Below are 15940 nucleotides of genomic sequence, written 5' to 3'. Positions count from 1 at the left end.
GATGACGTAGTATCCTTGAAATATTGGCTTGGAAGCCAGTATCCTCAAGATTGAGAAACGGCCAGAGAGTCAGCACTTTTGAAACAGAGGGGATTATGGGATGCTGCAATGATCTGTTTGGAGCCAAACACTTCAGAGACATGTTTGTATATATCTGAGACCTATAATATATTGATGAAAAACAGTATAATAGGGGACCTTTTAAGATTTGTCAGATTTGGTATTAAAATACCATGAGGTGGTGTGGAGGATGATGATGATGATGGTCACATGTTGGCAGAGGCTTTGACCACATGACACTACGTACAAAGGTCTGCACCACCCTCCTGAGCTCATGGTCACCAGGCAGTCATTCGCCTGTTGCAACACTTCCTCAACCCATTCGAAGAAAAAATTACCCAGAAGCCTCTATTTCACTTTTAGTTGCATTTCTCTATTACTGTCTGAGCCCCATTGGAACTTTGGGTGTGATTACATTAATGACAAAGCATGTGTCATAATGCTTGTCATTGATAAAAAAGGAACAATAACAGTTTAAGGAAATGTCTTTTTATTTATCAGAAATACAAACATTCAGAACCATTCTTTTAAAAAAATAAGATTTGTAAAAAAATAGTTTTTTTCAAACATAATTTATATATATTACATACATGTCTCAAATCAAAATCAAATCAAGTTTTATTTATATAGCACATTTTTAAACGATTTTTGGTCGAGCCAAAGTGCTGTACATATAATAAAAATACCCTACAGTAAAGATACTTTACAGCAAATACAACAGCACACTCTCACATCGTACAAGGACAAACTTCTGGAGAAAAACCCACGGTTTAAAGGGGAACATGGGAGAAACCTCGGGGAGAGCAACAGAGGAGGGATCCCTCTCCCAGGACGGACAGACGTGCAATAGATGCCGTGTGTAAATCGAAGAGATAATACCTTTTACAGCGTAGGTAGACCGAATGTTTGGAAATGCATGTGTCTATAATAAGAAGATGCATGTCTCTGCTGAGAGAAAGTAGTTATTACAAAGTAAAAAGCTGTCTGTAAATGTTCTGTTCTGCTTTTCATTCTTATTATTATTGAACCTCGCTTTATAATATAGTATTTGAACCATTTAAATTATTTTCAGACTAAATTAAAGTAGATTTAATTTACAGTCAATGCTATGTAATAAAACAGGACACACTTATCATAAATTAATTCCCTAAATAAATATTCCACATTCAGTGAATAAATATATATATAAATAGATTACAAAAATAAATATATAATCATTTAACATAAATAAATATTAACCATGGTAAAAAATGACAGATAAAGGGTATGATTTGGACAAAAACCAAATGCAATTAGAGTAAAAATGTTAGTCAGCTCTGCGTTTCCTCGTCATTGCTCCGGTCCAGACCTCTGAGGCAGCGCGCCGTGTCCTGCGCGAAGGCCTGCAGCTGGACCAGGGTCAGGTGAGCCGCCACCTGGACCTCATATTCCCCCGGGAGACGCAAGGCCACGGGGGTCGGAGAGGGTTGCACCACAGCCTCGACTTGGGCCATTTTCAGCATCTGCAAGGCACAATAAGGAACATCATGAAAGGGGCTAAGGTAAGGGTCATTTCGAAAGAGTTATGTAGATGATAGATAGATATATACTTTATTTATCCAAAGTTGGGAAATTGTTTTGTCACAGCAGTATTTTTACAGTCAATGTACAAGAATAAAAAATATCCATCTAGTGCAGTGACAGAAACATTAACACAGTGTACTATACACATTGTAAAATTGTGCACAGCAGCTTTAAATAAAAAAAAAAGTAAAATATATCCTGTGACCAATACTCTGTGTATCCCTTATTGTTCTCCCCTGTCTTAATTGTTTTGTTTTTAGTTACTGTTACCTGTGACTTTGTGATGTGAGTTATTTATTTTATTGTATTTATTATTGTATGTATTTGTATTTTTTTTTTTTTCTGTGACCATGACCTACAGTAATTGTTCTGTCATTTATATAATGTGCTGAAAGTGCCATGTCTGCAAAAATATATATATATATATCCTGTGAGGTAGTGTAAGTAAACTACAATGTGTAAGTACAGTATGTGCAAATTGTTCATGATTACAGAAAGGGAGAACCTAAACAAACCATAGGGACGAGTGAAATAAAAATATGAATCTACCTTATTGATCTGGACCACGAGGTCTCTGATGTCAGCCTGTAGCCCGATCACTCGGTCTTTCTGTTCCAGCCGAGGAGAGACGGAGCGCAGTAAGGCCCGGTGCAGCTGAAGACCCTCTGACATGCGCCTCAAACCGGTCTCCTAAAGAGAAAAAATAACAACAATCAGGTCACATTTTCTGTTTATCTAAAACCTGTTATTCATTGAATTTTTCCTCTGATAGATGCTTACCAAAGAGAAGTTTTCTGACACCACTTTGAGTACAGGAGCAGCCGGGATGCCGATGGTGGATGCCATGGTCACAAAATTGGCATTTTCTGAAGAATTTAGTTTTAGTGTCTGTAAGGAGAGATATCATGGAGATGTTAGAGATAAATCACAGCTTGGCATGCAACAGGAAGCAAGCACTACCTTGATATGCATTTGTAGATCTATTCACTTCAAGAGAAATACCCAGTAGCGACAGAAGTTCTCAGACAATTAAAAGTAATAATACGTCAATGTAAAAATGAACCATAACAAAGGTCCAAAGCACCCGTTATGTAATATGGCCCCTGTCAATGTCATGACCATTAATATACTGTATGTTAACAAATATTGGAAACTTCTAGTATTTTATTCACCTTTGAGTATTTCACATGATGTATAATAATTTATAAGAGCACTATAACCTTTTATATAGTGTCTGACTTTGTTTCTAAATGTCCTTGCATTTCCTATTATTTATATGATTGTTAATATTTTATTAGTATTCGTGTATCTGAATGTCAAATGAATATAATGTTTAAGTGGCATAAAATGTTAATACTGAAGTAAAGGAATGAGGTAGATTGTGACTGCTATTAACCACTGTGAAGGTTTTGGCAGGCTTCGCGGAAGAAAATAGGTCCTCAGAATTAAGAGGATAATGCTAAGCCAATAATGAATCATCAAATATTTATTATTTTTATATCTTTCGAATTTAAAGCACAGTTATTACTGCATAGCCACAACTGAACTTTTGAAACAACATCCATAACATTAATCTGGCTGCAGTTTAGAAATTATTTATCTAACATATCATATTCCAATCACTTGTATATAGAATCTCATTGCACTATTTCACTATTTTTCTTTTTGTATTTACTTGTACTATTTTTTCTGTTTTTCTGTTTTATTGTGTTTCACTGTTGGTGGAGCCTGTGAGCTAAGATGTTCATCGTCATAACTACACTGTAGCTATGTTCGTATGATGACCAATAAAAGCCTTGAACCTTGAACCATACACTCAATAAACAGCCTGTCAGACTAGCAGCAGGGCACAGTGCACACCTTCAAAGGCCCTTTTACAGAACGAACAGCACTGATTATTCACCAGCAGCCGAGATATCTCACTGACAATATTCAAATTAAAGCGAAACAATGGAAAACCAGTACGTATCTCACCTCGATGTGAATGCATTCTTTGTGCGTGTCGGGAATGGAGAGCAGGATCTTTTCTATCAAGCTGCGGCTCCTCAGCACGATCTCCTGGAACTGCGCTCCCTCAACAAGTGCGCCCATCTCCGGCTGCAGAGGCGCGCTGCTGGCGAGGGTGGCCATGGAGCAGTGAAGGGCGAAAACTGAGAGGGGAGAAGAATCAAGGCATCAAAAACAATCCCTTCTTACATCCACCAGCACAGTGTGTGTGCGAGTGTGTGTGTGGCAGAGAGAGAACAAAGCGTGTGTCTCTCCTCAGCAGCTCCTCTGTACTGCAGCACTGGGCATGCCTCCCCTCAGGCTAAATAACTGCATGAGTTCAGAATAGTCCCTGTAATGTGAAACCTAAGCCAGAAGTGACTACAGCAGTTCAACATAGCACAGTTAGCAGTTTGAGCAAACGTAAAGTTATAATAAATGTAAGATTTACTTCTTAAAAAATGTCCAGAAAATCCAAGCTTCTTTAAGAGTCTGTGCTGTTTCTGGAGTTGATCAGCAGAGGAAGGGAAAGCAGCATTTACAAGTATTTCCTCATCACTACTCACCAATCAGGATGTTCATGGCCTCTGTTGAGGAATGTCTTTAAGTATTGACCTCAAGTGAACACTATTCATGATTAATAGTACACTTATAGTCTTATATAGGCTGCAGGCCCAAATAGAGGGATTTCCCATAATTTGGTCATCCTATTACCATATGAGAGATTCATGAATTGCACATTTTCATTCAAAGCTTTGATTTATTGTGTTAAATAAAGCTTACTTGGGTCAAAATGGTTATTGAAAATAAGGACATTTAATTTAAGCACATTATTCTTTGATGGATTTGTTTAGCAATGTTGGTCTCAACATTATAGTGAATTTGATTTGTTATAACATTTTTCTTCAACTGACTTCACATAACATACAAAAATAGGAATAAAATGAGAACTATTATACATTAAAGTGACTATGGTATATATATAAGAAGGATACAATAACCGAAATTGAAACTAAGAGGGTGAAAGTATTGATGACTCTATATGTTTTTTTTCTATTATGCAATTACATTTTCTACAAAAGCCTCCAGAGTAACACAATTCAAGAGATTTGGGGAATTCCTCCATTTCTGATATTTGACATTGATGTAACCCAGCCTGTAGTTAATGGATGAGTCCAGACTATTTCAGAGTCATACTTAATAAGCTCTTGAGGAAACAGGCTTTTCCACTGACCGCTGTGAAGAGGGAAATGGAAATTGAAAGTGTTTAAATGCTCAAATCACAAGTGTTTATGAAAACTAGGACTTTTTGAAAGGAAACCCATTTTTTTTTGGTCATTGTGATTCCTTTGTGGCTTGCATTTTGCTATTAATAGATTGGACATTTCCAACTGCTTTACATTTACACTAAGTACTGACACAACTGTATGTTCCTGTTTGTAAAGAACAGCCCACCACAAACAAAACGCCAAAAGAGAAATATGACATTTACAAGTGTATTTCAATTGTGGCACCTGTTGCACCAATTTCAAGGCTCTGAGATTTGACTTACCTGAAAATACTCTTGATCCACACAGGAGCCCACTGGTTCAGGGGAAGTGAGCCCACCAGGCATTGTGTACAGTTATAGTAGGAGGTGAGAAAATAAACACACTGGCTTGACAGAGACAAGAGTGCCATCTGGTGGAATCATGAGTTTTATAAATGATACCTCAGCTGTGATGTTACACTCTGTTAAAAGCATTTCAATTAGAAATCTCTCAAAGGTCAAAGTAGGCTACAGAGAAAAGCATTATTCATCAAACTGAGCAAAGAAATCGCTATCTTGTGACAAAATGTTCTTTGATACAAATATGCTTTTAGTTGATCCTTGCCTTAAAGATTGGTTTGACATTTTTCCAAAAGTTAGATGGAAAATGTAATACCACTATTGTGTGTGTAGGCCCATGCTTAATATGAAGCTACCATCAGGAGAGGATTCCTTAGCTTAGCACCAGGTTAGCTCAATAGGCATAGCATAAATACTGTAGACTGAGGAAAAAAGCTAGCTTAGATGTCACTGCCACCAGCCAACATACTGTTTTAAAGTAAAACTGTTTATGGATTTAACAAACAACATACACATGGTAAGTGATGTAGAGAGCAATGGTTGACTGGCTTTTACATTTAGACATAGCTAGGCTAGCTGTTTCCCCCTGTTTCCAGTCGTTATGCTAAGCTAGGCTACCAAGATGCTGGCACAGAGACATAAAAGTAGTAGGCTATAATTGTTTCATCTAACTATCCTCAAAACAGTGGATAAGTGTATTTTGGAAATTCTTAAATCACTTTTTAATTGAACACATGAAATTATTAATTAAATCCTTGTTTCAAAAATTGTAGAATCAAGTTATGCCATTGCGTTTGGAGTTATGTAATCACCTCATTGGTCAATGCTGTGCCTCTATTGTAACAGATCGGTTTTCTTCATGCTCTGACACAAGGCCCCTTGATCAGTCAGTGTAGATCTGTAGATATGTTACATCTGGCTATGCTTGATAGGCTGTGAAGTAAAGCTGTCAAATCTGATCCCTGAAATCCACACTGGTCCGATCTCCAATCAATCCTGCACATGAAAGAAGGGCATTATTCACTGCTGAGGCCTCGCTCTGTGGCCCCTTCAATGACCCAGTTGGAAACACTATTTGGTTTTAGAGGTGCTAGCTCACCTTAGGTTGGACATGGAGAAGCCGCACAATCATGTCCTGCCTTTTAACACTTGAAAGCACACACCCTGCTTATGCTTCATTTAATTCAAGGAATTTAAAACAAGTTTCTGCAGGAATGAGCATTTTTGAAGATGGCCCTACATGCCAATCTGAAGGGATTGCAGAGGTCAAGAGGGGTTGTAAAATGGCAGGCAAGCAGATTAGCCGAATTGAAAGCAGAAAGGGCTTTTTTCATTGAGCCCTCAAAATCTTAACTTTTTATGATATAGCCTACAGATTTGTTTTCCTGATTACCCAGGAGGCCTTTGAAAGTTTTCTAGAGAGCACAAAGATGGCTGTAAAATTACTCGGTCTAAGAGGTTTAGAGATCATCTGGGTCCTTGGACCACTTCTAATTTTCACATAAATGTGCAAATATCACATTTCTTCTGGTTTAAGAGATACATTGTGTTAATTTACTACGATATTTTAGCACTTAAATCAATAACTTCTTTAAAAATGGTATTAGCCTGAACAGAACAGAAAGATAGTTCCCTTGATGTTCAAATAACATGTATTCCCACCCATTTCTGAATGCTACAGTACAGATTATTTTCCACTCAATGGTTGATGTTGTTTTCCCCGTTTTTGCCAAATCAAATAATCTGGACTGTTTTTACATCAGATCTGATGTGTTGATATGCTCAGACTGCCAGCAAAGATTGTGTCCAGATTCCATTTATTTGAAACCAGCTCTTGTCCAATTGTGTCATGTTTTTTCATGGAGTGCATGAGTAATGCTTTCCCATGAAAAAGGATGGAGCCATGGAATTGCAAAATGTGTTTTTACAAGAAATTAAGGCAGAATTAGGTGGTTATGCTTTGTGATGACCAAAGTATGCTAGCACTCCTGTCTTCCAGTAAAGCAGTTTAAACAGGATTTCTCAGAAAATGATCTCGCAACAAACATGACAATGACATGATTTATGACGCAATATCAATCGCATACAAGACACCTTTCAAACAAGCCAGTTACATATGGGCACATATTCAGATTGTGATCTATACATGAAACTATTAATGAGAAATTAATCATGCATTCCTTATATTAACAGTTTGCTTTTGCAGAACTCCCAAAAGATGATAAATCCCTGAGGGTATATCCAAAATAACAATCTTGACCTATATTATATAATAAGTAGGTCACACCTCTAAATCTAGATTTATGATCCATAGAGCGATGTTCAACATACATATCCAAGTTCTGTGCCATTGTGTATGTAATGTTAATATTTGTGCTTTAGCTATATATAGTATAAGAATAATCACTCATGAATATGTATTTAGTGCAATTGCAATATTAATTGAATGTGTAAAAGCTTTATAAGTATGCACTTCAGCTCAGTCTTTACATTGAACGTGGAGTGAATATTGATTGAACAAGATAATGGCTGGATATAATGACACTAGTGGCTCTTAATTTAGTTCCCTGCAAGTAATGCTTCCAATATGCATTTCTGCCTGCAACCTCCTTTTACAATAAAAGCCCCAGACATATAGATTGCATTACTTCCCTGTCAAAAGAGCATTTCACTAAGAGGTAACCCAACAAAATAGCTAGCTGTTCCCAAGTAGCAGAACAAGATTCATTTTAACTGTGGATACTATAGCCAACAAAAGAGCCCCTAACTTTATTTTAAGCATTGAGATCAGGGATTATAGTTATTTGGAATTGATATAGTTGTTTATTGTTTTGGACAGTAGAAATCAACAGTACAATATAACGCTTGGAAACGCTATGGGGGGAGAATTAAAAAGGTTTGTTTCCACTTTCACAATCTTGAGTTTAATCAAATCGAACTAATCTACAGCAACATGGAGGCTCAGTGAGGGTCTACAGCTGACGTCCTTTGGGCCCACCAATGGCTTAATACCATTATTGAGAAACATTAATGTTTACGGTTATTTAAGTGAGGTCTGTAGGATGAGGGAATGTGCTGTGTGTTGTTTTTTTAGGAGAAATGTATTTATTTTCTTCACATTCACAAACTCCACAACAGGAGGAGCTATGTTGCACTAACTGAAGTCAGGACCTTTTCTTCATTCATTTGGACTTGGTTTCATCCCTTCCAAGGGCATCAGAAAAAGGACACCTTTACAAAATATTGACAAGGATGTCCTTGTCGCTCTTCTCAGATGCTGCGTCTTAGGTGTCGCTTACCTTTTTTGGCTGAAGGTGGAAATCAGGTGCTGACACAGGCCCTCACTGGGAGAGCCCATGTGATCTCAGAGCCTGGAAACATTTTCACCTGCAACCCAACCCCGAACAGGGCTGCGCTCTGTGGGATTGGATGTGTCACCTTATCCCCCACTTTGTGTCCCATTACCCAGCAGTTGTAATGCTCACACCAGTGTAACGTGTCTAAGGTAGCAGGCGGGGCAAACTGAGCTCGTCTGAAATTTAAATTAACCTCAGTGACATTTATGTGTGCTGGGGAACAGCGGTGTTACATTACACGAAACCTTCACTGCCGCCATGCACACACACCTGTCGTACATACAGCCGAACAAAAGAAAGTGTGCACCCACCTACATTAGCTGAACAGAATACAGTCAGCCATTTCTGTTGCTAGTCCTGTGTTTCAAAGCCACCGTGAGAGCCTGTAATCAGAGGAAAGAGTGAAGGAGGGAGCTGTGTGTGTGTGTGTGCGTGTCCGTGTGTGTGTGTGTGTCAGGAAATGTCAAAGAGAGAGGCTTACCATCTATTTTTCAGTACTGTTGAACCTCCTGCTCATCATGGGTGGCTGTACCTGCTTCCTTAAGACTACCTCTATCAAGATCAATATCATTGTCATGTCAAACAAACTCAGCCTGTTAATAGAAACTATGGTGCAGTCAAGCACAAAAAGGTGAACAGATGGCAAAAACAACATGTCTAACAAACACTGTTGACAACATCTTCTTTATTTTAATAAAAATAAAATAACTCCTAAATGTTTCTTTCTTTGACTTTTCTTCAGTTTTTTTAAAAGAAATTGTTGAACATTCTGGAATTTTGTGAAAAGATTGAAATCACTTTCATGTCTTTATGCTAAAAAAATAAGCTGAAGCTATTAGCTTGTTAGCTTAGCATACAGACTGGAAACAGATAACCTTTCTAGAAAGAATCTGCCTAATAGCACGTCTTAAGCGAACAAAATAAAATCTCCTAATGGTAACCAACCCCCTGCGGTTGCTAATATGCATATTTTCGAGATCTCAAACTACTCTTTTGAAAACAGAGTGCTACCTTTGGGAGAAAAGGGGATTTAAGGATGAGGTGGAGCTGACTTTGGATGCCACTGTGAGCGCTCTTGACTCTCCCTGAGCAGCCCAAGGACATTTGGAAAGTGTTTTACCCAAGCGAGGGTATGCCAGGCAGCAGAGAGGGGGGCAGCTCATCCCCTTTGGCACTCCCTTTTTTCTCCTCAGGAATTGGGTTACACAAGATGATGGGTCAATCCCAGACTTTCTGCTCGAGTGTTTTTGTGGCTATCATAAATCATTTATCACTACTGCTCTTGCTCTAAAGGCATGCGTGTGTCTGACACGGAAATCCTTGTTGTCAAACCATGTCCCACATCTCAAACATCAAATTTCGTTATTGAAGCCTGCAAAGGGTTAATCTGACCTTGTTCTGTGGAACAGAAGAGAGAGCACAGTCTCATGTGGATTAAATTACACCTCAACCTAAAAAAATTCCCTTTTTAATAAATGTTACTCTGTCTGTTGAAATAGGAGATCTGAATCCCTTGAGTCTTTTAAATGGAGCCACAGGTCGTGGCCTCATAAATGTTATTTGGGAAACCAATAGGAGGGACTGAATCAGACAACGAGGCTCCCAAAGGCATGCTTATTAAAGGCATCATAGAGAATGACAATCGGTGCAGAAATAAAGAATTTGTCGATATAACAAGGTACGATAATGAAGGGTTCCTCTGTATTACCTTAATTGCTCTGGTTAAAGGAGTGAGAGTGTTTGCTGAAGGGCTTTTTAAACCAGAATATGATCAAATGTGTCCCAGTTACTCTCTCTTTCTATTTGATGACAGCTGAACTGCAGTAACCTCAAATTCTCTGCTTCTCACATCAACCTTATCTGACAATTACATGATATTGCATGAAGGGCTATTGGCTTGTGACTAAAGATTAGCATATTATGCTGAGGAGTAATTCCAGAGCTGCTGTGTGTTTCTGATATCGGCTAACAGGACTCAAATCAAATCAGTCCTAGGTGACTGGCGTGACAGGTGATGTTTGTTACCTCCACAAAAACCTAGTTTCTTCATACTGGCATTTGATAAATTAACTTTTGATACGCAGTGTGTAGTACTGCAGTGTTTGGATAGATAATTTAGGGATGTCATTGGACGTTATTGTGAGCTAGTAGGAGTTTCCTGTCAAACACTGTTAACGTACAAAGGCAGCTTGGAGGTCTGCGGTTCTCATCAGTATGAAGCTCTGGTACAGTAGCTACTGCCAAAAACATCACAGAATAACCAATGAGCCCTTCATCACAAAGCAATGTGATTCATCAGCTAAGTGAGCTAAATATGCATTTGCTAAAAAGTGATTCACATTCTCAATAACTATGCATTTTTTCATGAAGAGTTGACTAAGTTCAGTAAGAGAAACTCAAAAAACAACAATTTAATTGGAAAACATAATTTTACTTAGAATATACTGGTGGATACCATAAGGGTTGTAATGGAAAACAGTTTTACATGAATTTCCTCATTATAGTGTTACCTTTTCCCGTTCATAAAGATGTTTGCTTCATATTGTCTGTGTGTAGGCTCGGTGCATCTAGGTGTATGCACCATTGGATAAATCCCATTTGTAGCCCATATTTGGAGTTCACCAAAAACAGTCTTTGCTTTAACTCCCTTAGTGCACTCACCAGACCATCAACTCAGCCAGCAGAAACTCCTAATGGGTCACTGAATGATGAATTATTCATCTGGCTAGGTTGCATCGGCTTGTTTTTCTTGTGCAGATGCACATGTCTTGTTGCCCACCTTGGCTCAGAGACAACAGCTGAGCAAAACCATCTGAGATTGATGAAGACCATGTAGTCGTTGCTCCATCCTGTTTAGTGGTCCCACGTGTAGTTGCATCCAACCTATACCACAGTACTAATGGTAGAAGACTCCTCTGATTTGCCTTGTATGCCTGGCAACGACTTTAGATACTCCAGGTGTCTGCGGGCGTCCTCCTGATTAGCCCTGACATAGTAGACCAGGTAGGAGATTACCATGCTGAACCAGCCAAACATGACCACCAGCATGGCCACATCTGTAGTCCTCTTCATCACAACACATAGGTCTATGGCTGGTGCCAACAGGAAGGCAAGTCCTTGAACTCCCGTTTCCTCAGGATCTGAAGTCTTGCAAACGATTCCCGCCAGCGAGGCAGGCTCCAGGTCCACACGGGGCAAGGCCATCTGCAAGTTGCAGTCACAATGCCAAGGATTGTTTGTTAGGTTGGCGCGAGACCGCAGGCCATCGAAGGCATCTGGGTTAAAGCTCACTAACTTGTTAGAAGAAATGTCTAGGAACTGTAGTGAGGGGCCAAGTCCTCTGAATGCCCCTGGTTCTAACAGGCTCAATTCGTTGTGCGATAGATCCAGTTCAACTAGGTTGGGCAAACCTGCAAAAGCATTAGTTGGGACTGTAGTGAAAAGGTTGAAGTCCAGGTAGACGCGTTGTGTGTCATTGGGGATATCCTGGGGGATCTCTATGAGCCGCATATTGCTGCAGCGGACCGTCTTGCCCCCGGTATCGCTCTCAGAGCAGTAACAGCCGTTGGAGCAACTGGTGGCAGCATTGTGGAAGCAAAAGGTCATAAGCACCAGGCTGTGCAGCAGCAAACACGTAACTACTGAGTGGCGCAGTAACCAGTCTGCAATTAGGGACATTGTGGGATACGTGCATGCTCCAGGAAGGACCACCTGGGCGCAGGAGGTGAAGTCCACATTAACCTCCCCAGAAGCTGTTGAGCCTGTTGCATAAAAACAACAAAAAGTCAAATTGGGAAGGTTAGCCTTTGAAATGAACAACAGTGCAGATTGGCTTGTCAAATAGTTTTCCCAAGCAAAACATGGGTGATTAACAATGGTTTCCGAGTCCATAGTGATATATAACACAGAATGCAGGGGGTAGTCTATTAAAATGTATCTAATTGCAGCGAGAACAGGATTGCTTTATTTCAGCATGATGGCCAGATACAACTGAACTTCTGATATGTTTCCAGTAAAGTCTAAGGATCAAACATTCCTTTCATACCAACTAAATAAACAAGCTTGAAAAGCCTTTGGTGTCACTGTTCCTCATTTATAATTGCCATCCCTGCAACGCAGGGCTATTTCAGTACGGAGATGGGCATCAACATATGATGTGACTCCATGAAGAATAAATGTTCTAAACAAAACAATCAATTTTTTTCATGAAGTAAAATATCATGTATCCAGTTATTTTCACAACTACAGACGCCATTCGGATCATTTTATTACAAGTGACCATTAAAAATGTTCTAGATTATCTGTCAAGCTGTGCCGTACATGGGGTCATTTGGTCAGAAGTGCAAGTAACACAGAGGTAAAAGCTTGTCTGTGTGTACTGTAAATTACACTTTATATTTTGTATGTAAGCCTTTGAAAATATCAGGTCTACCCACCGTAACACACTTCATTAATACCTGATCAGGGCCATCTCCTATCCTGTTACTAATCCTCTTAAGGAAAAACTCCTTAAGTCAATGTAGCATCTGTGTTGGCCACCCAATCCTTTTGTCAGGGCAAATGTGAATGCCATAAACGCCACCAGGGCCAACAAAACAGACAATGTGATGGGCTGTGTGACAAAAAGATGGACCACCGAGTTCAACCGGACTCCTTAATTTCTTCAAAATGGCTGGAGACTGGACAAGATCCACTTACCAAGATTAAAAAATGAAATCGATCTCTAAGTACCTCAAAGTATCACATGACGTTGGGGGGTAGAGGACAGTGTGTAGTGGCAATGGTGGTTTGTATGTGTGTGTTACGGGGACAGATGCCTTGTCTAAGAGACACAGCTAATAACACTCATTGTGTCATGCAGGTTTAAGAGATGCCTGTCAGACAAACCCAATAATGAGGGCGAGATGGAGGCTGATGCACCGGAGCAAAGCACAGAAGAAGGCTCTGCTTTGATGCTCTAACTGAGGTAGTTTAGCACGAGATGCTTTTCCATCTTCATTAAGCGAAGCAACTTCCTAAAGATTACCCTCTGCGCTTTGTCAGCAGGGTGCATTAGGAAGTAAAATACCAGCAAAGGATATACAAGTATTGCCTGAACTAAATGGGTATCGTTATGTTCCTGTAAAGGCTGTACTTTTCCCGTCACACAGCATCCCAGCCTGGTATTTTGCTGAGATAATGGGGGAGTAGGAGCAGAAGGCTGGTGACGGAGGAGGAGAAAGCATGTGAGCACAGAGGGAAATTGGACACAGCAGCAGCACAGGGTTGTGAGAGAAAGAATGATATCAAGAGGATTTAAGGAGAGGGGGTAACAGCACAATAACAACGCAGAGAAAAGTGCGTGACACTAATGAGACATTGGGAAAAGGGGCAAATGTTAGTCATTCACAAGGACAGCTGATGAAGACAACTGGCAGTGAAAGAACAAAGGGTAGAGGAAGGAGAATATAGTGCATGAGATAACCACACACACAAGCAATAAATTAGGTGGCCTCTAAATCTGATGAGGTCTTCATCCGTGATCCTTTATTCATTGCTGATGTGATAAATAACCTTTCTTGCTTTTAATTTAAACAATAAATACAACGCTCTCACAGCCAAAAGGTCAATATCACACTTCATAAATTCACTGCTTCCAGTGCTGCACCTCTCTGGCACCAATTATACGAGGAGCAATCATTTGGTAAACCAGACATAAACTTGGGAGGAATTAAATGCAACGCAAATGTAAGAGGGAATATGTTTTGTGACGTAGTTTTTTTTCATGTATGAATCTGACGTCCGCGTGGAATCACATCACAGCTGCATAAATGGCAATTAAGACGGTGGTTTCTAGTTATCAATGGAGGGTGTGGATGTCTGAAAGGGAAACAGGGCAACGAAGAGCACTTGAAATAAATTGAAATACACAATGTTATTGCAACTGCAATCATATTTCTGTGCGTTCAGCTCTACTGCCAATTCCTCATTTAATGCCAATTTGGATGCGCTTTTCTTGCTTTTCCTTAGGGCACTGCTTTGGAAGATTTCAACAAGACCATAAAATCCCATTTTACGACATGAAATTGTCTTACTCAGTTAATTTAGAGGGCAATAAGCATATACTTTTATAACAGCATGGTAGTTTATGTAATGGCATTTAATGTACAGTATGTTTGAGATTCATAGGGGTTTGATAGCCATTGTTAAATATCACAGTTTAAAACCTGAAATACTAAGCATTAGTCTTGGAGTTGTTATTACTTTACATAAATCACAACGCAATATAGGATAGGGACATTTAGGATGCTTGATTCAAGTGCAACAAGTATGATTGCATGCTAAATATACTCATTAGAAACAAGCATCTGGTGGAAAATGAACTCAAAGGACAGGAGATAAAAGGAGATGCATGAGGGAACTGATACCCTTGTTAAGTTTGTCTTTCATCCTGTTTTAGCCAGTCCCATCCAGTATTGTGTGCAGCACCAGTCACATTTGTAAACCCGTATAAAAAAAACTGGAAAACGGATGCTATTTCATAGGTTGAGCAAATGCGTAAAGGCATGCAATATCACAAAGAAAACAGATGATCGATAGTTCGAACACACACTCACGTCTTTGTTGCTTTCCCTCTCCTTTTCATGGTGTGTTCCTCAGCAAGCGTCAGGGAGTGAAATGCTCTGGCGGATCAGAGAAATCCCCGGAAGGCGGTTCGGTCAATATTTCGCTTCTCTTCCATCAGGTCCTCGTTAAACTTGTGCAGAGAGCCGCTCTTGTGGGCAGCCACCACGCGCCACTGGAAATGCTCCTACAGTTCAGGGCTCGCTCACTGAGTGCAGCCGTTTAGTTTCCACGCAACCACAAAACTAGGCAACACCGAGGGCAAGGCTTTCTCACTGACTTTAAGGCTGGATGTGACCAACAAAAACATAAATGGAAAGTTTAAAATGGCAGACACATGTCACGCAATGCATTAGGCAGAAATGCTGAGTGGCTGCATTTGGTCGCTGCTGCTGCTGCTGTTGGAAATGCATTACTGCAAAAATATGTAATGGAGGGAGTGATTACATTCATTCAGATGCAGCTGCTGTGAGTGAAGTGGATCTGCCTGCACCAGCTGCCAGTAAAGTAAGGGGTACAACTCCCTCTCTCTCACACACACACACACACACACACACACACACACACACACACACACACACACACACACACACACACACACACACACACACACACACACACACACACACACACACACACATATCACATTCACAGAAGTGATCTCATACATCATGAAGAGGTAGAAGATCCTTTACTGAAGTAAAAGTCTAAATGCTATGGAATTAAAATATCATAACACAAGTTAGAGTCCTGAATTCAAATG

At 39.7% G+C, this 15940-nt stretch overlaps 2 protein-coding genes across 2 annotated transcripts; both read right to left on the bottom strand.

The window, feature by feature from the left end:
* Positions 1 to 533: 533 nt before the first annotated feature.
* On the bottom strand, positions 534 to 4901 carry csf3a (colony stimulating factor 3 (granulocyte) a). The gene is made up of 5 exons (XM_079660506.1): positions 4176 to 4901; positions 3598 to 3773; positions 2404 to 2511; positions 2173 to 2313; positions 534 to 1562 (listed from the first exon to the last, which is right to left on the bottom strand). The coding sequence occupies exons 1-5, from the start codon at positions 4189 to 4191 to the stop codon at positions 1371 to 1373; spliced, it is 633 nt and encodes a 210-aa protein (XP_079516632.1). The 5' UTR covers positions 4192 to 4901; the 3' UTR covers positions 534 to 1370.
* A 6083-nt stretch (positions 4902 to 10984) lies between these two features.
* lrrc3ca (leucine rich repeat containing 3Ca) lies at positions 10985 to 15666 on the bottom strand. Its single transcript, XM_079657374.1, has 2 exons — positions 15171 to 15666; positions 10985 to 12335 (listed from the first exon to the last, which is right to left on the bottom strand). Exon 2 carries the CDS (start codon positions 12250 to 12252, stop codon positions 11458 to 11460), a length of 795 nt encoding a protein of 264 aa, XP_079513500.1. The 5' UTR covers positions 12253 to 12335; positions 15171 to 15666; the 3' UTR covers positions 10985 to 11457.
* Positions 15667 to 15940: the final 274 nt, after the last annotated feature.

This window comes from Notothenia rossii (assembly GCF_949606895.1).
Source record: "Notothenia rossii genome assembly, chromosome: 11".
Taxonomy (NCBI): domain Eukaryota; kingdom Metazoa; phylum Chordata; class Actinopteri; order Perciformes; family Nototheniidae; genus Notothenia; species Notothenia rossii.
The sequence above is the reverse complement of the archived record's forward strand: the minus strand, read 5'-3'. Positions and strand labels throughout refer to the sequence as shown.

Excerpts from the sequence above, each read along its gene's own strand:
- csf3a (XM_079660506.1), bottom strand. Across the intron at positions 2,314-2,403 it reads TGTCAGAAAACTTCTCTTTG|GAGACCGGTTTGAGGCGCAT; the intron begins GTAAGCATCTAT and ends TTTTCTCTTTAG. Across the intron at positions 1,563-2,172 it reads TCGTGGTCCAGATCAATAAG|ATGCTGAAAATGGCCCAAGT; the intron begins GTAGATTCATAT and ends TGTGCCTTGCAG.
- lrrc3ca (XM_079657374.1), bottom strand. The coding sequence starts at position 12,252 with ATGTCCCTAATTGCAGACTGGTTACTGCGCCACTCAGTAGTTACGTGT.